General features: G+C 31.3%; 1 protein-coding gene across 1 annotated transcript in view; it reads right to left on the reverse strand.

The window, feature by feature from the left end:
- Window positions 1-1,256: 1,256 nt before the first annotated feature.
- The window catches only part of CCT8 (chaperonin containing TCP1 subunit 8), a 50,665-nt gene continuing 27,201 nt past the window's right edge, over window positions 1,257-24,720 (reverse strand). Inside the window, exons 10-17 of the mRNA XM_085818506.1 lie at window positions 21,997-22,170; window positions 18,590-18,677; window positions 11,755-11,870; window positions 11,567-11,638; window positions 10,036-10,128; window positions 9,871-9,942; window positions 5,807-5,923; window positions 1,257-1,519 (exon numbers count right to left, since the gene is read on the reverse strand). Coding sequence (XP_085674632.1) covers window positions 1,448-1,519; window positions 5,807-5,923; window positions 9,871-9,942; window positions 10,036-10,128; window positions 11,567-11,638; window positions 11,755-11,870; window positions 18,590-18,677; window positions 21,997-22,170 — 804 coding nt within the window. The 3' untranslated portion in view covers window positions 1,257-1,447. The remainder of the gene's footprint in view (window positions 1,520-5,806; window positions 5,924-9,870; window positions 9,943-10,035; window positions 10,129-11,566; window positions 11,639-11,754; window positions 11,871-18,589; window positions 18,678-21,996; window positions 22,171-24,720) is intronic.

Below are 24,720 nucleotides of genomic sequence, written 5' to 3' on the forward strand. Positions count from 1 at the left end.
TATGCAGAGGCAGCACTACAGCTATAAGTAAACTTTAAAAAAAGGTATTAAGTCTTCATAAATATTTGCATGATTTCTACATGTTCTTATGTTCTGCAATAAAAATTCTATTTAAGAAATCTCATTAATTTTAAATACCAGTGTATATATAAATAATAGGTATTTTTTAGTGCAATCAAGAGAAAAGAATTTTTCAGGTTCTAGCATAATGATATACCATATTTTTAGAAGTTTATATTGAAAAAAAAAAAAAAAAAATCTTTACCCTAAGATCCTGAGACTTTTATATAATAAAGATTTTAGGCTTCACATCTTGAGGAAATAGCATTCAGAATAAAAGTTTATTTAAGATCTTTTAAGTATACATTATGTAAAAATTTATTGGTTAACTTTCATTGCAAATTGTAATATTTAGTCCAAAGGGGCAATTTGCCCAGAAGGACTATTAATTTCGTTTTGGCAATTTGCATTGGTTCACTTTTCAAATTGTTGCCACCAAATATTAGAGTCCTGTAATTATATTTAAAGAAATTAAATAATGAAGAATCTGCATTAAATGTATGTATGTTTCTCCCAATGTGATAAAAACAATGGTACCTAGAACCATCAAATTTTGAATAACATACATTTCCACCCGAACGTGGGCATCCGAAAGCCAAAATTTGGAATTTGTTTTATTATCTATTTCATATTTTGTAAAATTTTAACAAATTTTTGGACTGTAAAGGGGGGATATTTTTATCTCCAGTACACGAGATTGTGTATCAGAAAAGTTATTAAAATTATATTCTAAAGATATGTTCAATTTAGAATTATTTTGTGATATTGCTGTTGAACTGAATTTTATGGTTTAAGTGCGAAGAAGACAACATTTAATAAATAAAGGTAACATACAAAATGTTAAAAAACTCTCCTTTGGAGGTAACTTAAAATCTGAAACCTTTCAAAAATTTTTTTTAATACTTTCTTCAAAATCATTGTACAGATCTGCTATTTTCAGCAAGCAGTGCATAATATGCTATTCATAAAAAGTGACTTCATATAAAAGAAAGCTGTTAGATTATTACTAAATGTGTCTTGATTAAAGACAATATTGGCAGATTTTTAATGTGAATGTCTTTAAACAAAATATATTTCAAATTATACATCATTTCAAAACTAAATATTCAGAAAATACAAATTGAAGAAATGTGTAAAAAAAAAAAAAAAAAAAAAAAAAAAAAAAGAGAAGAAGAAGAAGAAGATAAAACCAGGCAAAAGCTTCCAAAAATCCTTTAATTATATTTGATCAGTTTCCCTCTTTCAGGATGACATGACGCTCTTTGCAATGGAAAGTTAAAAGATGCTTTTCAGATGTTAATAGTTCCAACAGTGGTTAATGAAGCATTTATGCCATAACAAAACATAACGCTGGATAAAATGAAGAAGCCTACAACTCATATTTCCATCAATCATCATCAGGATCATTACCAGGTCCAGCTTTAGGTTTAGGTCCACCAGCTGGTTTTGACATAATTATCTGTGGGAGGGGAGAAAAAAACATGTTTAAAACATATTTCCAAGACAAAAGTTTACATATATGCACATGCTTTTACAAATAATAATAAAAAAAAAAAAACAATCACACTCACACTTCCAAGACAGTTCAACCATCATGGGCATGGCCATAAAAACAAACACATATAAGCCATTTAGAACAATTTATTTATGAAACACAGCGGATGAATATGAATCATGCATTAGAGATTTCTTCTTACTTTTTCCTCCTGTTCATTTCCCCAGTGTTCAAAGAGCACAGACTTAAAGACGCAGAACATTTAATTTTTAGTAATCTAAGCAGATCATCATTTGTAATTTACTACTTGATTAATTTATTTATGTCAACAAAATCAAATTTTGCTATATCGACATAATTTTGTGATAAAGTGTAATTAATAACTATTATTACACTATAATATACTATTCTTATTATAATTACTTTATGTTCCTCATTATATTAATGTCATAATGCTACAAAATCATTAATTATAAGATAATAAATATTATAACTAGACTACAATTATTATATTGCTTCCTTTAAAATCTATACTAACACTGGGAAAACAATAAGCTTCTTAATAATTAATTATATATTTATAAATAGCTATTGCTTTATAACTATAGAATACATTATAATAATTATACTACAATAATTAATAAGGCCACACACATGTTGATGTAGAAAAAGTTATGTGTGTCTAGATCTTTATCTGGGCTAAAAATAGCATTCAGTATTGAAAGTTAACCTGTGTCCTTCACGTATAAGACGCACGTAACTTTTTTGAGACCAAATTTAGGAAAAAAAGTGTGTCTTATATGCCGTCAAACACGGTATATCTTTTTGATTTTTATACTAAAATCTTTGCATTATTAGAGCATTATCTGCATACCAAAAGAGAGAAAAATGGGTCAGGAGTGCAAAGAATACAGTTGTATGATTTTTTTTTTTTTTTTTTTTTTTTTTTTTTTTTTTTTTGTTCCTCTCCTCCCTTAATGGTAAAAATTATATACAGTACAAAGTCCGTAATCCGGACTCATCGGGACTTCGGCGATTCCGGATTATAGATCATCAATTTAAATCTGGTAAGATGGCATGCAGAAATTCCGATTGGCAATGTACCTTAGGACGGAAGTTGTCCCGTCACAAGAGTTGTACCACGAACTCAAGTGATTATTCACGTATCAGTTCTTAAGATTCTTCACATTCAACTGTAACTTTAAAATACACAGTACAGAATCTTACAAAGTAAATATATAAGATTCAGCATGTGTATGTCATATACAGTCAAAAGTCATTAATCCGGACTCATCGGGACTTCGGCAATTCCGGATTATAGATCATCAGTTTAAATCTGGTAAGATGGCATGCAGAAATTATAAAATTAAAAATATGAAACCATAATTTATAAAATAAAGATCAATTATAATCTAAAGAATATCAAAATTAAAAAAAAAAAAAAAAAGAGAGAGAGAGAGAGCGAGAAAGTTATACAGTACAGTCTTTAATCCTGAATGATCTATAATCCGGACCTCAAAGCTACAAACTTTCTGCGCATGCGCATAGTACCTTTACACACGTGCGTTTAATGTATAACAGATGGTATAAGCTAGGCTAAAATGATCTAATTATCTATTTTAGTTAACATTGCAGATTGCATTGTTCCTTAATCTTCTAATTGGATCCTGCTTATTATTTTTTGCAGAATGTTAGAGCAATTTTATAAAGAGTAAAATTGAATTTTTGATTATGTCAAAAAGAGTTTCCGATTCTGGAACTGCCAAAGGATCTACAAAGTGAAAGCATGTTTCGATGTCCATCAAACAAAAAGTGGAATTGCTGCAAAAAATGGATAAAGGCATGAAGAAAGTGAAAGAGAGATTATGAAAACGAAAACATTTCGATTGACAAGTTAGTCGGTATTCTCGGTACAGGAATTACAGGACATGAACAGAGGAACTTTGTAACTGAACAAGAAATTATGTCTGTTTATAGAATTAAAGAGAAAGTATTAGCACATAAAATGAAGCAACTTAAACAACTAACATTGAAAGAAATGTTTAATAAAGTAAACAAATAAATATAAACTTTATACTCTTTTTTTTTTTTTTGTTAATTTCGATACCCTTTAGATCATAATTGCTCTTTATTTCATAAATTACATTTCATATTTTTAATTTTATAATTTCTGCAGGCCATCTTACCAGATTTAAATTGATGATCTATAATCCGGAATCGTCAAAGTTCCACGAGTCTGGATTAAAGACTGTACTGCATTTATTTGTGTACTTTATTAAAAATTTCTTTCAACATTACTTTCTTCACTATGGGAAGCGCACATGGGTAAAAAAACGCTTTACTGGCTTTACGCGCATGCGTAAGTTTGTGGCTTTGAGGTCCGGATTACAGACTTTGTACTGTATTATTTATATATAAGTCATATTTTATGACACTTTTTTTCCGCATTCCTGTTCCCAGACAGCAAACAAATGTGACTTAGCATTTATTTCTGACAATTTGGCCTATAGCTGGAAAAAGCAATTGATGATAAAGTGAATATGGGAACTTCCTCCCTCAGTAGTAAATTCCCTCATTTCAATCAAGAAATAATTTTCATATCATCTATCCTCCATGTGTGTTATGCATTAGCATCTTATCTGGATGGTTCTAGCAAAATACTAGCCAAGACTGAACTTTCAATGGTTAAACTATATGACAAATTTCAATGAATTTAAGTATGCAAAGAGCTATAAAATGATTTTATTTAATAAAGTTAATACGTAACTGTTATATATACAAAGGAATGCATAGTTTATACAACAGGATTAGTTTTTACTTCACACTAAAAAAAATGTTTTAATTGGTTTCTTTGTACATTCTACTAACAGATATAGTTTGACTGCCTCAGTCATGAATAATAGCGCAAGCACACATGTACCGTTTGGCCCGACTTATTCTAAAAAATAGGGTGGATGGATATGAATGTAGGGATTTTTTCTGTTCTTAATTTTTTCCTGTTTATTTCGACGGCATTTAGAGAACACAGACATAAGACAGAAAGATTACTTTTAAGTAATCTGATATACTGATCATCATTTATAATTAAGTGCTTTATTAAAATGTTTAATTTTGCGCATTTATATATATATATATATATATATATATTGTGGATTTTGGATTTAGTTAGCTATTTTAAGTAGAATTATAGAATTATAATTAAAATTGTTTCATATGCCCGTGCAATGCAGCACAAGACATATTTTAAGAGAAAGCTACACCAGAAAAGTAAAAATAAAAGAACATGCGCATTCAACATTGAATAAGTAGATATCTCGTAATTCATATATAAATTGAATAAATGTAGTTGATTACTGTGTTAGCTGTAACCATAATTCTACTCTTTTGTTTCCAGAAATCTTGAGAAAACAGAAATTACCAGTGAAAATTGGTTGATGTGTATACGGATAATGTCTTAAAGGAGTGCGGAATGCCATTTTTGTGCAATTCTGGGATGTTTTTTAAAGTAGGTCGATGTGTACATGGATACCGAGTTTGGAAAATTCTTAAAAACGTGTCAAGCAGTAGGTGATTCTTCACTTTCCCCAATTTTTTTATAGGTGAATGTATTTTAATTCTTCAGGGTTTTGTAACGATTTTAAGTTTTTGAAGCTTACTATGTTTTCTTAGCCATGTTTGTTTTTTAAAATTGTTATGCTGTTTTTAAAGGATTTTCAGTTTTCAAAATTTTCCTTCAACTTTTATTTTGTATTTATTTTACCTGTTCACCATTGTAAATATCACACCTTGCATAGTGTCTTCTGGAGGGGTTGCAAATCCAGAAGACAAGACGCGAAAGCGCGCCAAGTAGGCGATTTTGAAAAACGGGCCAAGCAGTTAGCGTTTCTGCACTTTTCTCATTATATTTTTATACACTTACTTTTTTAAAACTTAAGAGTAAAAGTGAAGCATGGCTTTATATTTGATACACTAAGAATTAACAAAAATGAAATGGATGTAGAAGACACTTGCATAGAGTAAAAATTTTAAGCACTATGGTAATGTTGACTACTAGTTTATGCATAAAATATATGAGTTTACCAGTAATACATGAAAACTTAGTGAAAGAACCTAATATCTACTAACTATATTCAGTGTTAATAAATACAGTGCAATTACTCTATTTTACTTTAAAACTAACTATATGCTTCATTAAATGAATAAGTATCACTAATTAATTATCTTGCTACAATAATAATTATAAAGACATACTTGGTCAACTCGTAAGATTGTAGAAACAACATTAGCAGCATTTTTGATTCCCCAGTGTTTTGTTATGTACAGATCTAAAATGCCAGCCTGCTCGACATTTTTCACACCATGTTCTCCCTAATGAAATGAAAATTAAACAATAATTTAAAATCATTTTCAACATTGCACTTGAAATGAGCATTCTAAATTTAAATCACATTTAAAATCAGAAATTTGAAAACAAAAGAAATTTAAATCAGGGTTTGTACACATTTCTGCACACAGAAATTAAGTACTTTTAAGGATCATTAATGAAAACAATTAAGGACCTATGAGGAAATGGGAACTGAATAAATTTAATTAAAAATATTATTCTATGCCTGAATTTCACTTTTGTAATATCATCCTAAAAATAAAATAGATCCCTAAGTAGTATGCATTATTGCTAAACATGAATTAATGAACATAATTATTAAGTTTGAGAATAAAATAAAACTTCATGCGGTTTACCAAGTAGCATTAAATATTTTACATTTCTAATGGGTTTGACATATTTGAAAGAAAATATGTGACAATTACGTTTTACTAATAGTTAGCTTTATGTTGATTTTTTTATGCCTCATTTTGTCACAAACTTGGTCAGTCTAGAGGAAAGGTTCTCAACCGGTGGTACACAATAAAAAAATAGGTGGTACACAAACAAGCAAACTATTTTGAGCTATTTATTTCAAAACAGTAAGTGGTAGCAGTACTTTGTAGTAGTGGTACTAAAGGTTTTCAATTTTTGTTTAGATGGTACATGTTAGTCAAAAGGTCGAGAACCGCTGGTCTAGAGGTTTAGTAAATAGCAGGTAGATTTTATGTCAAATGGCATAGGTTAAAATGAGAAGCAAGATCCTAATCAGCATCATTCATAACAAAAGATTGAATGTTATCACCGCTGCTGCTTGTCTATAGAACAAACCTGAAAGGCATGATGTAGGCACGGTTGGCAAGTGTTGAAAGTTAGTCAGGCTCTGTTTGATGCAGTTAGTGTCACAGCTTTGTGTAGAGTTCCAGGGGTTGTAACCCAGTTAATATATTTTCAGGTTCCAATAAGCCATTAAAGCACCAGGGGTGATAAGTTGTTTCGCATTATTTTAAGTCTCACTAGATGCAAAGAATAAGTTATACTTAAATTTTTACATTTTTGTGTTTTATCTTGTGATCACAGCGAGTATTAATGAAAGGCAATAACTCGCTTTAATATGAAGAGATGTAAGCAGTTAGTCATAAATAATTAAATTAGGTAAATAGTTAACCTTAGTCATTATGGATTTACATGGCCACTATTAAACTTTTTTTAAACAGTACTAAAATGTAAAAATGTAACAGTACTAATTAAAGTTAAGACCTATTAAAATCAAAATCTAATAAAATTTCACAGTTTAAAATGCATGTAATTTACGACACTGATTCTTAACGGATATTAGCATAATTACACATTGAAAGCTACAAAACATTTATGCTTGGTAACAACAAAACCCAACAAAATATTTATCCATTGTTTTAATTTGAAGCCTTCCCAAACATTTTGTCTAGTTCATATCGATTTCCTTCTCTATTTAAGCATCTTTTCTAACAGTTAGAGATTTGTTTCAATATGCAAACCAATGCTCTTGGTAGTTTCTGTGTGCTTTATCTCCTAACTTGTCAACTTCTCCACAATGTACCTATGAGGGTTTATTTGATCTGGTAAAAGTTAAATAGTCCAAAACCCCCGATAGACGTGAAGCAAATTATCACTATGTCTGAAAGTAACTACAATATCAGACAAAGGTTTAAATAAGCCTCTTATTTAAAAAGAACTTAGAACAAACATAAAGGCATGTTCTGATGCTTTAATTACATCTCACGGTGATGTAATTAAACAAGAACAGTCAAATTCAAACTAAAATTATGGACTAGTGGTCAAAGATTATACAACTTAATTTTAATTTAATCTGGCTCAGTAATTCTATTATATGAGGAAACAGAAATGGAAAATTATGGTAAAGGCTGAAATCATAAACAATTGTGTAATTTACATAATAATAACTGCACATATCTTTGAAGAATAATTTTCTTTATGTATTCAGTTTCTTTCTTCAGCATGTTCCCTTTTCATTTTAGAATTTAATTAAGGATTTCTGATTCTGTTTTTCGAAAAAACACTAAATGCATTTAGAATGTATAGAAAAAGTGACTAATTTAATTTCTTTAGTAATATGGATTTCAGAAGAAATATGATATATATATTGTAAAGGCCAATTACAAAGCTGGTATGGCAGAATATTTAGAATTTAGTGACACACCAAACAACAAAATCTAGAAATGGCAAAACTTTTAGAATTCAGATAGGCATTGGAAGCCGAATTTAGAAAGGCACTATGCAGTCGAATTTAGGATCCACAGAGATTGCATTAGACGGGAAAATGCTTAGTGCCAGCTCTGTGTATTATGCATTAAGACATATTAGATGGATCTTTTAAATTGTAAGTTTTCAATTTCTTTATTAATAAAAAAAAAACCTTTTTATAATGCTTGTCCAAGTGATAAGATTAGAAGCATTTTTGATATTTTCCATGCTTGTGTCTAGTGAAAAGTAGAGAAAATAAAGGGAAGCTAAACATGTTAAGAAAAAGATTCTAGTATCAGGAGTAAAACATTCAAATATTATGTCTTCATTGTTCTACCAGACGTTCTCCAAAAAGTAAGAAATTCATTGTAAACTTTCTGTAAAACACATCCATTACGCGTTACCATGGAGGCATTTTTCATTTTGTCACATATTTATCGAACCTTCTAGAATTGTGGGTCTATAAAATCTTGCATTCAAATCTTTTAAATTTTCCAAGCTGCAATGTCAAAAATACTACAGAAAAATTATCCCAACCAATTCTGTAAGAGCAAAAAGCCAGAAATATTTTGGAAAAAAAAAAAGGAGGGAAAAAGTGCAAAATTAATTTTACAGAAAAAACTGATGCATATTCTGAGACAATTACATGGGAAACATGCTTACTATGAAAAAATTAAAAACAAGATATTTTTAATTAATTACATAGTTAATTTTGTTTTTGCTAAGAGATGTTTCGTAAATTATGCTTTATAGCATTATACCTGTTTTTTTTTCACATACAAAATATTGCATAATAAGTTGCCAAAATGAAACTTTATTAATATGACAGGGAAAAATAAAAATGTTTTATTTTATTGTTATTTTTTAAATATAATTCCAATATATTACACATAAAATCTATCAAAATTATGATGTTTTAGAAAAATCGTCGAAAAATTCTTAGATTTCGGAATTAAAAATTTTCTACAGAAACTGATTTTAAAATCGCCAAAATGTTGATAAGTCGCCAAGTTTAGAACCGTTTAATAAAAGAATTCACATCCCCAAAAGCGAAAAATGTTTAAGAGCTTTTTATTACAAACAATGAATTTCGAAATGCTTATGTTTCAATTCTTGCTTAGAAACTCGAGTATCCCATCATTTATATTAAAAATAGAAACAAATTAATACCCATGATCCCATTTAAAAGATAACCATATACGTCAGTGAATCGCCAAAAATATTCCTCTAAAATACTAATTCACATTCAAAAAGGCAGTCGTAAAAAAACAGACAGAAATTTTAGATGATTAAATTTAAGGACCTTCTACTGATTTTGGCCAAAATTAAGGACTTTTAAGGACCAAAAGTTGATTCCAAAAAAAATTAAGGACTTTTAAGGAATCTTAAGGACCGTACGAACCCTGTAAATGCATATTTTAGTATAAAAATCTAATCACTTGGCAAATACACTATGGCTCATCATGGCACACATACTACAGCCATGATTTTTGTAAGTTGAGAAAACAAACCTCTTAAAGCTAAATGTGTAACTATCTCAAGACAACAAATTTCTAAGAATTTAAATTGCCATCAAAATTCTTCATCATATTTGTGCCAAAGAAACAAAAACTATTTCTGCATCTTTCACAAAAGTCCACTATGATAATTTTACCCATAAATATAATACTGATGTACTAGTTTGAATACAATGAAATACTTAATGTACCTCAATGTCCACTCCAATGCTTCTGTCTCCTTCTTGATGTGCAGCATACAATTTGGAAATTACTTCATTTGACTAAAATTGAAACAATAATTAGGAATAAAAGTTCTCACATTAATTCATTTTATAATAATTTGTAAAACTCGTTATCATAAAATTCATAAATACCTTTAATCCTGCATTATCTGCTAAGGCTTTTGGTAGACTTTCTAAAGCTTCAGCAAACTTTTTAACAGAGTATTGTTCAAGGCCTGGCAACGTCTGAAATAATAATAAAATAAATAAATAAAAACTTTTTAAAAATGTGTGAAGAAACCTAAGAGATAATAGAATAAGTTTGTTTTGAAATACTTTAATACTGCTTCATAAAAACATCTGAAAAAGAAAGTTTTTCAATGTTCAAATTTTTACCCATCTTCCCAAATTCTTATTGAATAAGTCAGCAATTAATTATGTGGCCATTAAAATTGCAACACCATGAAGGAGAGCAAATGCAAAAAAGATATTTATTGCATGTAAACAGTATGCCATGAAGACAAAATGATTAAAGCATTTTAGATGTTTACAAAGGGGTGAAATTAGTAGAAACAGCCGCCATGCCTTGCAGTTGAAACAACCCTTATCCAATTAGGCATGGAGTCAAACTGGGCTTGGATGACAGAAATGGGCAACTGTAGACAGTTGAACTTGTGCTCCAGTGGCAGCATACAGCTCATATGAAAGCTGTAGCAGCCCTGTTTTGTCATGCTGAGAGTGCCCATTAATGATCCCCATTTGTCATTGTGGATCTTAGTCAATCTTATCCAGGTCCTCTCGATATAGATCCAATATCCTGAAACTGTTTCCACAAACTGCAGACAACACTGGGCATTACATTTAGCTCTGTAGCCATCTGCACTTGTGACAGCCCAGCCTCCAATCTACCGAGTATTCTCAATCTTATTCTTATATTTACACGTTTGTGGCTACTCATTTTACCTGATACCTTACAAATCGGCCAAAATCCCTCATGCGCTTACTTTCTTTCCATAATCACACAAGTGTACGCTTATGTACTTGACACTGAATACTTGCATAATTCTTCAGCAGTCTAATTAGTACCTATGGTACAATACATTTTGTAAAATTAGACATAATTTGCAAATTCTCTTGATTCTGCACATCAGTGTATTATAACTTCCAATTCCTAATAAAGAACTAATTAACCTTTTCCTCCTTGCCTATAGGGACCATTTTTTTATGTATTAGGGTCATTTAGTCAGCTATATTAACAGGAAGGAGCAAAAAAACAAATCAGCAGGCTTTACACTTCCTACTCGATATTAAATTTTAAATCTTCATAATTTATTGATATTTCTTGAGGCACATTTAAAGTAATAAACATGCAGGATACGGTTTAACTTTTTCCCTGGGGAAAAGATTAAAAGCTATACAAACTATCTTATATTTTTACAGTAAATACTTTATCTGTAAAAAAAGTAATCTATATAGTTTTACCAGATCTTTGATCATATTATTTGAACCGAAATTTTAGTGTTTAAAATAGTACTAATTTATGACTCTAAATCTGATACATTTTCAAAAAACAATTGTAACATGAAGCCAATATAGTTTAAGATAAAGCTTTCATTATTAATTATCTGGTAGCCATAACAATTTGCCATTACAGTCATAACACAAGCAAGTGTCCAATACTCACCTCACCATACTTTGTGATTTGTTTTGCTAATTCAATTTCAGTAGCTCCTGCACCAGGAAGTAATCTGCCATCCTACGTGAAATAAATTCATAAAATATTTACATGATAAATATATCAAACTTTCTTAAACTAATAAATAATCTCAAGTTATTTATTTTCCCAATAATTTAAAATCAATTTAAGCACACCTGTGAAAGAGCCTTGTAGTTATTCACACCATCATCAATAGCTCGACTAATTTCGTCCATCAAACTGTCAGTAGAGCCTCTTATGACAATAGTGGAGATACGGGACTGCTTATTTTCTTGGGGAAAAAATGCAAAGCAATGTATAAACAATAATCATTATTTTAAAAAATTCATAACATTATAATTAATTAAAATACTAGCATTCATAATGTTTACTTTGTTGCAACACAATATGTGCCTGCCTCCCCCTACAGAAGACAAAAAAAAAAAAAAAAAAAAAAAGATCTGCTTAACAGAAAATACCTATCATCTATTAAATCATTACAAAATAGTTTACAGACCCTGCTTTTTATAAATACATCCATTTTTTGAAAGACAATATTTTGCTAGTTCCTCAGACATTTATAAAATGAGTAGAAATATCTGGTTGTTATTAAAGCATTATTAAAATCAATGCAGAAATAACTGAATTGTTGATGCACAGATGGCATTAATTCAGCAGTCATAATAATATGAGAGGAATCCTGAGAAGGAAATCTCAATTTATAGTTTGTAATAGTATCGCATTAAACAGTCTTTTATGAAAGCATTCCTTCCTTTTGGAAGAATGATGCTGTATTTCCTTAATCAATAAATCAACAATTATCAGTATTTCAAAAAAAAAAAAAAATTCTCTTCAGTTGTTCTTTCAATGCCTGGGAAACAAATATAAATTTAGACATGACCTCCAACCCAAACGTATCACGTTTTCCCATTGAAAGAATGAAGATGAAGCAAAGTACATTACTCCTTTTATAGCTGTTTTTCAAGGCACAGGTGATTTAGATTGTAACCATCCAGTGACAAAATGTACAAAATCAGAGTCTTGTTGTAAAGTCAAATCTTACTTCAATTTAATTGCAAAAATTTTCAAACTTTGATGAAAAGTTAAGCACTACAGAAGGAACTATTGGTTTATCACAAACGAATCATTAAAGTTACATGTTTAATTTTTACACATTACATGTTTTAATATATCATCTTTTACTTATGCAAAGAAACATAAATTCAGAAACAGTAGGCCCTGCACAAATAATGGAAGTCACATTGAGACCAAATTCTTGTTTTCTGAAACCCTGCTATACTTCAGCATTTCAGAATTATTAAAATTTTTTGAATTTTTAAAGTGATGCCATGTACAAAGTTTTATAAGTATTAAACAACAGGGTCAAACTTATTTTAAAAGTATTTTTGTAACCCTGATCCCGTTTTCAGACTGATTTAAAATACCTAAACACAAATATATGTACTGCAAATAATTTTTTTTTTTTTACAAACATCCTCAATTCTTTAATTAAAAAAAATAACGCTCTAAAAATTACATCTGGTAAGTGGTATTTTCTTGATTTTAATTAAAAAGCTCACAAATCTATTCTGTTTCCTTCATCTCCTGAAAAAGATATTTTCATTTATCACCAGTTACAGTAACAGCGATAACATGTTATATATTTTTAAAGTACGAGGCTGTTCCAAATTAGTGTATTTACTGAATTAACTCTTTGTAATGTTATCATCTTCAAAATAGCCCCCTTCAGCACTCTGTGCTACCATTGGTAATAACATTCTTGGAAAGACGTTTCTGAAAGGCCCCCCTTCAGGAGTTTCTCTATTTTTGCTTGAACATCCTACAGTAAAATGATGTTGCTTTTATGCATGATTTAACTTCAGGAAATAAAAAAGGATGTGAGAGCCAAATCAGGTGAATAATGTGGATGCTTCATCACAATAATGTTTAATGTCAGAAACTTCTTTACAGATAGGCCCATGTGAGAGGGTGTATTATCCCGGTGTAACAGCTATCCATCACTCGACAACTGTGGCCTTTTTTTTCCCTTCATATTTTCAAGAACTCTTTTCTCTTTTAAATACTTCAATGTAGTTGTGCTGAGTAACAGGCTGACCACTGGGAATTCATTCAATCATTAAAATTCCTTTTATGTCACAGAAGACAATCAGCACTACATTGAATTCCTGGACGCTTCCTTGACTGGCACTTACTTTGTGGATCACATGTAAAAATCCATTTTTCATCTAAAGTTACAATAAATTCCAACAAACCTAGGCTCACTTATAATGTGTTCTAGCATGTACACAAAAGTCTTTATGGCACTGTTTTTGGTCATTGAACAGAACTTTTGAACAACTTTCACACAATCTTCCTCATATCTAAAATTACTCAATTAACCCTTCGAGCGTTACGGTTTAGCCCTGAAATTTCAAAACTCCTCAAAATGTCATATATAAGTGGTTTTTCTTGATTTTAATTTAAAAATGACTCTCTCATTTTGTACCTTGATTTCATTTTTCCCAATATGCATCCAAACTGAAACCAGATACATTAAAAGCTAACAGAAATTTTCATGTGTAATGAATATAGAAGGCAGTCTTCTATGCGGAATTTTTTGGACGTAACACTGAGAAGGTTAAAATGCATTGAACTGCCTCCCTATTCAAGTTAACCTACTCCACCACTGCATGAACACTTAATTTCAGCCACCCCAGATCATCTCATGAACTCTGGCAATACTGTGATCAGTAATCATTGGCCTTGTGCACCAAGAATGTTCATCATCTTCCACACTGTTCCTTCCCTCAGAAAACCATTTATGCCATTCCAAGCACACATGCTTGAGACAAATTTTCATCTCCATAAGCATCCATAAACATTAATATTATTGGAAATGTTTTGAGGGTGATTTCTTAAATTTCAAAACAAACTCTAGGTTGATTCATTGTTCAGCTTACATTTTTTTTAATGCAGTTGCTTGTGTTCACTCACTGGTGCAATACTTCCAACTGTAACAACTGTTCGAATCGAAACTGGCAGCATGAATACAGGGAGGGGTGTCGGATTTTACCACCAAAACAATTGCGACCAACTCCGATTTTTTTTAAAGTTATGCACCGAGACCCCTTTTTCTTTGCCTCAGTTGTAATTCAGATCAATACTGTACGTAATTTGGTTTTAATAAAATACAGAAAATGCAAAAAACTCTGACAATATATGCTTCAATAAACCAGCACATAAGAAAACTAATATGGATTGTATTGCTTTATATTTCGAATCACAGCATGATGAAATAGGTAATTATATAGTGTTGTAAATGAGGAAAAATAAAAAAACAGCAACTCTGCAGAAATAGACTTACTCTTAGAGATTATGTAAAAGATCTAGAAACCCTGAAATAATGGAACTTATTGCTAAAAGAAACAAAACAAAGCAAGAGATTAGCAAAGAACTCGTTGTCTTAACGACAAAAAGATTATGAATCTGTTGCATCAGGAAGTCATAAGACTGGTTTAGATATTTGGAATCTCTCTTCAGAGATGATCAATCTATTTGGGAAGCTGTTTCCACATATAAAAGATGCTACACCAACATTCTGCCCCTTAATGACACTAACGGGATCGCTTACACCGAAATTGAGAAAGCTGAGTCACTAGCTGATAACTATGCTACCCAGTTTTGCACAAGCAACATTTCTAATCCAGATACAGAATGCACAGCTAGGTTCACAAACAATCCATATTTCTCACAACCACACATAGACAACATTCATCTAGCATCAACATCCATCGGCAGTTATTTGGTATATAGGTAAAAAGAAAGTCAAGAATAGCCCTTCAATAAATGGAGTGAGTAATAAAATGATTTGTGAAATGGATCATGTGATGCTCTTCAACTTCACTAATATCATTAACCAAATTCTGATTAAGCTACATAAAAAAAAAAAAAAAAGACCTGCAGTGATTGTCCCAGTTCTCAAGCCAGTTAAGCCTGCAGCCAATCTGCCATCTTACAGACCTGTGAGCCTGCTCTCCACACTTAGTAAAATAGCAGGCGGAATTATATACGACAGAATTCTGGAACATATTAACACAATATCCTTATACTGCAACAACATAGTTTAGCAATTTCGGAACTTCATTTTATCTATAGATAATAAGTCACTCCATTATAAGGCCATGCTGCATCCCATAATAACATATGCCTGTACTGTATGGGGTTTTGCCAGTAATGTACACACAAATAAGATACAAATTTTACAAAATACCACACTTACACAGATCACCAGATGTCGGTGGTACATTAGAAATGCTGCAATTGATGATGAATGTAAAATTCTGTAAATTAAAAATTGCATGGCCAAAACTGCTAAGAAATTCTTCAAGAATATATGTAAGGTGAACAACAGCAGCATTCCGGAACTTGATTATAATATAATTAATAACACCAAAAAATCTGGTGCCTTATAACAGCATTAAATTCATTTTTTCATAAGTAATGTGACTTATAATCCAACTAATCTCTTGTTGCCTTAGCTGGGCCCTATTTAATCATTTAATCATATTAAATCATTTTAATTTTTACTGTAATTAGATTACTTTTACTATTTTTAGTATTCAATATTTAATCCCTTCCACGTTTTTGGCTCCACCATTCACAAAATTTATATGACTCTAAAATTCCTCCCACCCTTATACTACTGCCAACAGCCTTACAGCACTGCACTTTTTTCTCCTCTAATCATCCTAGCTCTTACCAGGGTTTTGACTTCTACCAAGGACCATTCATGAAAAAAGATAAGGACCTGTTAGCAGAGGGAGTTTAATAAAAGAAAGCAATTATCAATGCCTGAACTTCATTTTTGTAATACCATTCTATGAATAAAATAAATCTGCAAGTATGGTATATTATTATTAAACATAATCTAATATTTAACATAACTACACAGGTAACAAAATATTTATGTCTTTTAGTTTGCAAATTTTCCTGATATTTTATCTAATTTGCATCTTTTCTAAATTTGTTTCAATAAACAAATCAATGCTTCCATTAGTTTCTGCTTATCTCTTAATTTCCCAATGCTTTAAAAATTTACCTTTGAAGAATAATTTTCTTCACGTAAAAAATTCTTTCGTTCACCAAATTTGAAGTTTTCTCTTCATTTTAGGATTTCAGATTTAATTGAAGATTTTTGTTATTCTAAAAAAGTGTACATATTTAGAATGTATAGGAGAAATTGACCATTTTATTTCTTTACGAATATGAGCATTGAGAGTAAATGTAAAAATGATATAAGGTTATGGCTGGCATCGGAGCCATAGAGGCAGAAATTCAGAAGTTAGTGAAGCATCGAGCAACAATATTTTTAGACTTTAGGACAGACATCGGGCAGAACCCAAAGAGATTGCATTAGGTGACAAAATACCTACCCTGTGCATGGTACAATGAGACATATTAGATTAATCTTTTTAATTGTCAGTTTTCAATTTCTTTATTAATAGAAGGATTCCTTTCTACAGAAGCATGTCCATGTAACAAGATTAGAACCACTTTTGCAATTTTTCACTTGTGTCTAGTGAAAAGATGAGAAAATAAAGTGAAGATAAACATGTTAAAAGAAGGTCTTTTTAGGATCAAAAGTAGAAAATTCAAATAACTTTGTTTTCACTGTTGTAAAACGTAAAAATTGTGAAGGAAAAAAAAAAAAAAAAAAAAAAAGAAATTTAACCAAAATTTCCTACAAAACCCATTCATTACATGTTAGCCATGAAGACATTTTTAATTTTGTCACATGTGTTCTACAAATCTTGCTTTCAAATCTTTCTAAACATTCTGAGGTGTCAGGTCTACAAATTATACTACTCTGTAAGAGAAAAAAGCAAAGAGATTTTTTAATAAAACATTCTGAAAAGAAAAGTGTAAAGTGAATTTAAAGAGAAAATTGACACACATTTGAATATTCTAAAACAACTACATTGGGAAAAAACTCTTATGAAAAAACATAAAAGACAGATGAAATTAAGTTAAATGACTCAGTACCTTTTATGCTAAGATGTGCTTCAGAAACTATATTTTACAGCAATTGCTATTTTATTTATTTTCTAAAATTTGATCTTGAAATTACCAAAATATTGATGAATAGCTAAATTTAGCAATGCATAATAATAAAAATCACATGTCAAAAAGGAAAAGTTGTTTTGATATAATATTTCATGAACTCTTCATTCCCAAAAAAGAAATAATTTTGAAATATTAATAGAGGCAAAGTCTCGTGCCCAAGGATTCAGGAATCACAATGTTTATAGTAAGAAGCAGGAAAGAATTCAAATAATAACCCATCAAATACATATTTGTCAATGAAAATAACACCCCCCCCCCAAAATATATTCCTCAAAAATGTTTATCAGCATCCGAAACAGCAATCATAACAAATAGACAGAAATGTCAGATGAACAAAGTTACGGATAATTTGCCGATTTTCACCAAATTTAAGGTCTTTTAAGAACCAAAAAAAAAAAAAAAAAAAAAACTAAGTACTTTTAGAGACCGTATGAACCATTCCCTTGATTTTCATATAAAATTAGTAAACAAAAAAAGGGGGGAAGAATGCAAGTAAATACACTAGCTTTATAAAAACAAATGTTAAGTCTCATTACATGAATCATTATTATACTGAAAATATATAATCAAGAAAATGTTTTTACTGGTTCACTGCACTTACATGAAAGCTACATTTAACTTTTTTGCCCCATTAATTCACATGTTTTCAATTATGCTTAAAGCATTCCCCCCTCCAGCCTTTTTTTACAATTTTAAGTTTATTATACCGAGTTGAATTAAATATCTTTCTGGCAGCATGAAATTTCCATCTATGTTTGACAGCCCCTGCCTTAGCAATTTAATTAAATAAAAATATATGCCTAGTTCACAGCTGATAAAAAAAAAAGTTTTATACAAGAGTACATTTTTTTTTATAAAACTCACAACAAACATCAATCATAAGCATACCTTGTTTAAATATGACAACAGGTGTATCTCCTATTTCAGACACATACACTTGATCACAGTATCCTAACTCTTCTTTTGATGGAGCAGTCTATGAAAGGTTAAGATTTTCATCAGAGAGAATAAAACATCAACATGCTACATGCAACTGAATTCTTAAAACACAAAAAATTATAATATATGCATGATAGCATAAAAAATCTAATGATTCAGAATAATTCAAAAATGTTAATTTGCCAAAATAAAAAACCAGGAGAATTTTTTACCAGCATCAATAATTTTTAAACAATAATGACATAAAAAACAGATATTCCTTTTTTTCAATATAACTACAAGTTTTAAATGCAATTGACTCACATAATAAAAATTGTTTGAAATGCTTTATAGAAAAATAATAGTTTAATCCATTTTCACATAACACTAAACAACATTTAACCTTTTGACGTGCAGTGGTCACGCCCTGAAACCACCAATTTTCGAATTTTTTTCTCCTCTTCTTTCTGAAATTTTTGAGCGAAAATCAATTGATTACTGATCTTTTATCTCTAAATAATACAAAATGACTGCAGAATTATACATGTTTTAGGTCTTAGTACTTCAAATTGGATGCCTTTTAAAATTCGTTTTCAATGAAACAAAACAACTTTGTTTTATTAATATAAACAACTTTAAATTTAAAATGTTATTCATCAAACATTATGATTTCTATCATAAACAATAAAAAAATAGCAATAATTAAACTGCATATATAAAGAAAACCCTCTATATGTATGGCATTTGCTTTGTGGTTTCAGGGTACGACCACTACACCACTAGAGCATTGTGTCACAATGCTCTAGAGGCTCGGTGGTGGCGCCTTGAAACCACTGCCCTTCACAATGCCGTTTGCTTGCTTCTCGAATAGGAATGTTTATTTTTACCGAAGGGGTTTTGAAACCACAGAGTTATTTTATTACTAAACAATACATGCACCTGCCCAGTAAAAAGGTCCTTTCATTTCCAGAGATTTTTTTTCTCTGACCTCAAGACACTTGCTCCCCAAGCTAGTATTGTGATTTTATAAATTATTTCATGTGGTTTAAATTTAATGTAAATATTCTTTGCTATAATTAAAAATAGAAATCACGTAAAATTTTATTTACATTAAAAATATTTTCTGAATATTTTGGGACTAAATACGAATAAAATAAGTATGAATAGGAAACGAATGATCCGTACCAAAGCCAAAAAGACTAAGCCCCCCCCCATTAACATAAAAAACAACAAATTTCATGTGCCAGATGAAAAACTAAAAAACGCACACTGCTGCAAGAACCAATGACAGAAATGAACTCGAAGAGGGTAAGCTGTCTCTTGCAAGGCTTGGACTTTCTGCAAATGGTATGGGTGCAAACCATTTTCGTGCAATACTCTCCAAACGGTGGAATGACTCAGCTGCAGACGATGTGCAATAGCTCTTGTACTTGTCTGAGAAGATTCATGCACAATGTTCAAGATGGATTTTTCAATGCGAGGTTGTCGTGCACTTCTTCCACTCCTAGTGTCAGAGGTGGCTTCAAATGACACGTTTCCTCACAGAGACAGATGCAACCTCTTGAACATTGTGTGCTTCTGCATATGCCTGTTCAGAAACCGTTCCTATTAGCAGCACCATACATGAGATGCATGCCAGCTTTTCCCCCCTGTGCGTAAACTCACCCATCACGCTTGACATCAGTGTTGCAAATGATCCTCTCATGCATCGGATTGTGGTTTGTCCGGCTCACTACCGCCCTCTACCACTGCATTGCCTGCCCAATCACAGCTGTAGTTCCTATTACTGTTAGTGTTCCCTTTTTTGAACATTTATTGCGAATACTGTATTGCTGCAAAGAAGCACTTTGCGTTGATTTTAAACATAAACACATTTTCCTCTCGTGTCTTTTTTTTTTTTTTCCATTTCTGCCTTAACCCGTCACTTTAGAACCTACGAGGGCTATCCAGAAAGTAGATTACGTTTTGGAATAAAAAAATAAACAAAGTATAGGAAACAAATTTTATTATATACAGATGAAAGCCACACTCAAATACTACTTTTCTACATAGTCACCATACAAATTAAGGCATTTATCGTAGCGATGTACGAGCTTGGAAATTCCTTCGTCGAAAAATTCGGCCGCCTGCGCCTTCCATCTTGCACAAAACTTGTGGTAACCAAGCTTTTCGCTGATGATTTCGTGCAACAAACTTCGCGAAATTTGTGGAAAACTCAAAGAAAGTTCCGTTATTGTGAAATTTCGATTTTCATGGACTTTAGCATCGACTTTTTCGAGAAGTTCGGCGGTCACTATGCTGGGTCTCCCACTTCGATCTTCGTCGTGAACATTGGTTCGGCCATTTTGAAATCTTATGACCCATTGACGCACTCCACCTTCAGTGATAATGTTGTCCCCATACACTTCACGAAGCTGCCGATAGATTTCTATCGGTTTACAGTTTTTTGCAGTCAGAAACCTTATTACTGAGCGCACCTCGCAGCTCGCGGGATTTTCAATTAACGCAGACATTTCAAACCGTCACAGTATCTGAACGGAGCACAGCACGAACCTCTCACTAGCACGGCTAGATGCAGACTGAGCTGCGCAACGCTCTGACCCCAAGATGGCCGCGCTAGCCCCGCCCCTAGCGGACACAGACGGAAACGTAATCTACTTCCTGGATGGCCCTCGTACATTTCTATACAAAAAATGCATGTTTTAGTACGCTCCACCATTCCTTCAAGTTTGTCCCATGATCTTATGAAACACCATGTATACATACATATACATACAAATGTTTAAATAAATTAAATTTTTATTATTTAACCATCCTCTTTAAAAGCATATAAAACCAATAGTACCAGTCTTTTGTCTCTGAGAATTTAATATGCATTATTGATACTTAAATATTTCAAGTACTTAATGGCTTAGTAACACAGAATTACTTAATCTAATAAAAATTTAGGAGAAAAAGTAACAAACTTATTAATAAAAATATTCTGGACATAATTGGAATGTTTAACTGCATCAAAGGATATTACACTCTTAATATCTGTAACAATATGAAATTACTTGAACAAAATTTCTCCAAAAAGCAAACGCTTTAAGACGTTCGCTTCCTGCCTTGCAATATAAAAAAACTTTTTAAAGAATTTAAAGATGTTTATAGCATTATTTGTTACAAAGCCACTCCACTATTCCACAAGAGAAATTAAATATTTTCACAACAAATTTCTATGAATTATTTAAGATAAAATTTTTTTAGCTTAGTCACAAAGGGACTATAATAAATGCAATATACACATACATATATACCTTTATTTAAAAAATTTTTAACACATGGGAATGAAAATAGATAATTATTAAATAGTGTTAAAAAGTAATCTGACATACCATCTTAGGAAGAGCAACAGCATTAACTGTTTTGCACAGCCTTCTAACATCAAACTTGGACTGTAAACGAACAGCCATTATTCCATATTTATTTAAATAATGAAGAGACATATCACCAAATTTTCCTCCTGAGACTATAACATTTGCACCAGCATCTGCTATTGCTTTGATTTGCTGAAAAAATATTCATAAAACTATTTTGGAAAATGCCATTTTAATTTCATAATATTAATAATATTTTAAAGAAATAAACAATGAACTATATAATTAATATTTAAGAAATAAACAATGAACAGTGAGGTAAATACACATTTTTAATTGCAACAATTACTTTAGCACATTTCACACAGTAAAATCTTTCTTTGAATTAATGTTACTTGAAAAATAAAAGTAAATTAGATTAAATTTTCAAAGAAGCTCATTCATAGCCAATAAAATTAACTACATCAGTGTATAATTAAGATCCACAAAACAATGAAACAAGTCTCAGCAAAATCGCTAATTAAAAAATAGCTTTCTAATATAAACATTGTACAGTAGTACAGCAATGAACAGATGCGATTTCTCCTTTACTACTTAATAATGTACTCAGTTTGGGATTATTAGAACAAATAAAAATCTTTACAGAGCCAAAAAAAAAAGGTGGGGGACAATACTTCAGTTTAACCCTTTAAAGGGTACCGACCGGTATATAAAATATACTGGTTGTTTGTCAATTTTTTAATCTCCGAAAAATACTAATTTTTCTACACCAAAAGCTATAATGGTAAGTTTCTAGTGTTTTCTTTCGATTCTAAATGGCAGCACTACCCTATGAATACTCAATATTTTGCAGTTATAAAATTAATATACCTCATTCTAAGGTATAATTTTTGAAGATTCATAAATTCTATTGGAGGGGAAGAGAAATTTCAAAATCTGCAAATACAGTCAAAAGTCGTTAATTCGGACACCCATAATCCGGACCTCAAAGCTACAAACTTTCTGCACATGCGTCGCGAAGATCTTTACGGCTGCGTATATGCGTGTGCGCATGCACAAAATACATTTACAAATGCGTGTTTAATGTGTAACGGACGGTATAATTTCTTAATCTTCGAATTGGATCCGGCTTATTAATTTTTGCAGACTGTTAGAGCAATTTTATAAAAGTAAGCTTGAACTTTCGATTATGTCATGTAGAATTTCTGATATATATTTACTAATATGTAAAGGATCTACAAAGCGAAAGTATGTTTCGAAGTCCATTAAACAAAAAGTGGAATTGCTGCAAAAAATGGATAAATACATCCTTTGTATATGTAACCATTCCGAAATCTGTTTATCAATTTCATGCTGCTGTGCGGGGGGGGGGGGGGCAATGGATTGGAAGTTGATCTGTCAGCACTATTCTTATCTTCAGGGCAGATGTTTTTATTTTGTTTGGCTTATAATTCCTTACTAAATGTAGTATTTCATCTCGATGCACTCCGTCTTTGATATGATTTAAATATATTCCTCATCATTATAATTCGCTTCCCATAGCGAAGAAAGTGTCACAGCGGTTACTGAAAACGAAAAAATTTCGTTTGACAAATTAGTCGGTATTCTCGACACAGCAATTATAGGACTTGAACAGCGGAACTTTGTAACTGAACAAGAAACTGTCTGTTTATAGAATTAAAGAGAAAGTATTATCATATAAAAAATGAAGCAACTTAATAAACTTACATTGAAAGAAATGTTTAATAAAGTAAACAAATAAATATTAAGCTTTTTTACTGTAAATTTTGATACCCTTTAGATTATAATTGTTCTTTATTTCATAAATTACGGTTTCATATTTTTAATTTTATAATTTCTGCATGCCATCTTACCAGATTTAAACTGATGATCTATAATCCAGAATTGCCGAAGTCCCGATGAGTCCGGATTAATGACTTTTGACTGTATATGACATACACATGCTGAATCTTATATATTTACTTTGTAAGATTCTGTACTGTGTATTTTAAAGTTACAGTTGAATGTGAAGAATCTTAAGAACTGATACGTGAATAATCACTTGAGTTCGTGGTACAACTCTTGTGACGGGACAACTTCCGTCCTAAGGTACATTGCCAATCGGAATTAAGTGCTGTGCTGCCAACTTATTTATCTACAATGTTTCGACCCCAAGGCAAACGTGACAGTACCAGTACGGTCCCTGCCCAGCCTACACTATCCTGAGTAAACTCAGGTACAGCCTGTGAAGACTGATTTTATACCCTCGTGGTTGAGACTGTTTAAGAACAAATCCTAGCCAGTACTTCCCAGGAATTCTCAAGAGTCAACCCCCGAGGGGAAAAGTTCGTGGTACAGGAAACAACAAGTAAGAAGGGTGAAATAACCCTTTATTATTCCAATAAGGTATAACAGAACTCCGTCTTAGAGTTATACAATAAAGCAGACACTCGGGCTTGAACTTAAGAGACTAAGAACTAAACTAATCTTAACTTAAATGATATAGCTGAAGCTATCAAACTTCTAACGGAGTTGCCCCCTTAACACTAATTGACTGCGAAGCTATCAAGGGCATAAAGTACGGTCGAGCATAACAATAGCTTAACAGAGTAGAGAGTAGCCTAAAAAGGCAGATGTGTGCTAGCCAGAATCTCTGGTTCTCTCTAAGACAGCAGAACTTCGTGGTTAAATACCACTCTTCCTCAATTTGCATTCACACGTGATTGTAAAACTACTTTCAGG

This window comes from Stegodyphus dumicola, chromosome 6 (assembly GCF_044657685.1).
Source record: "Stegodyphus dumicola isolate Sdum_Otavi_A_Nest chromosome 6, ASM4465768v1".
Lineage (NCBI taxonomy): Eukaryota > Metazoa > Arthropoda > Arachnida > Araneae > Eresidae > Stegodyphus > Stegodyphus dumicola.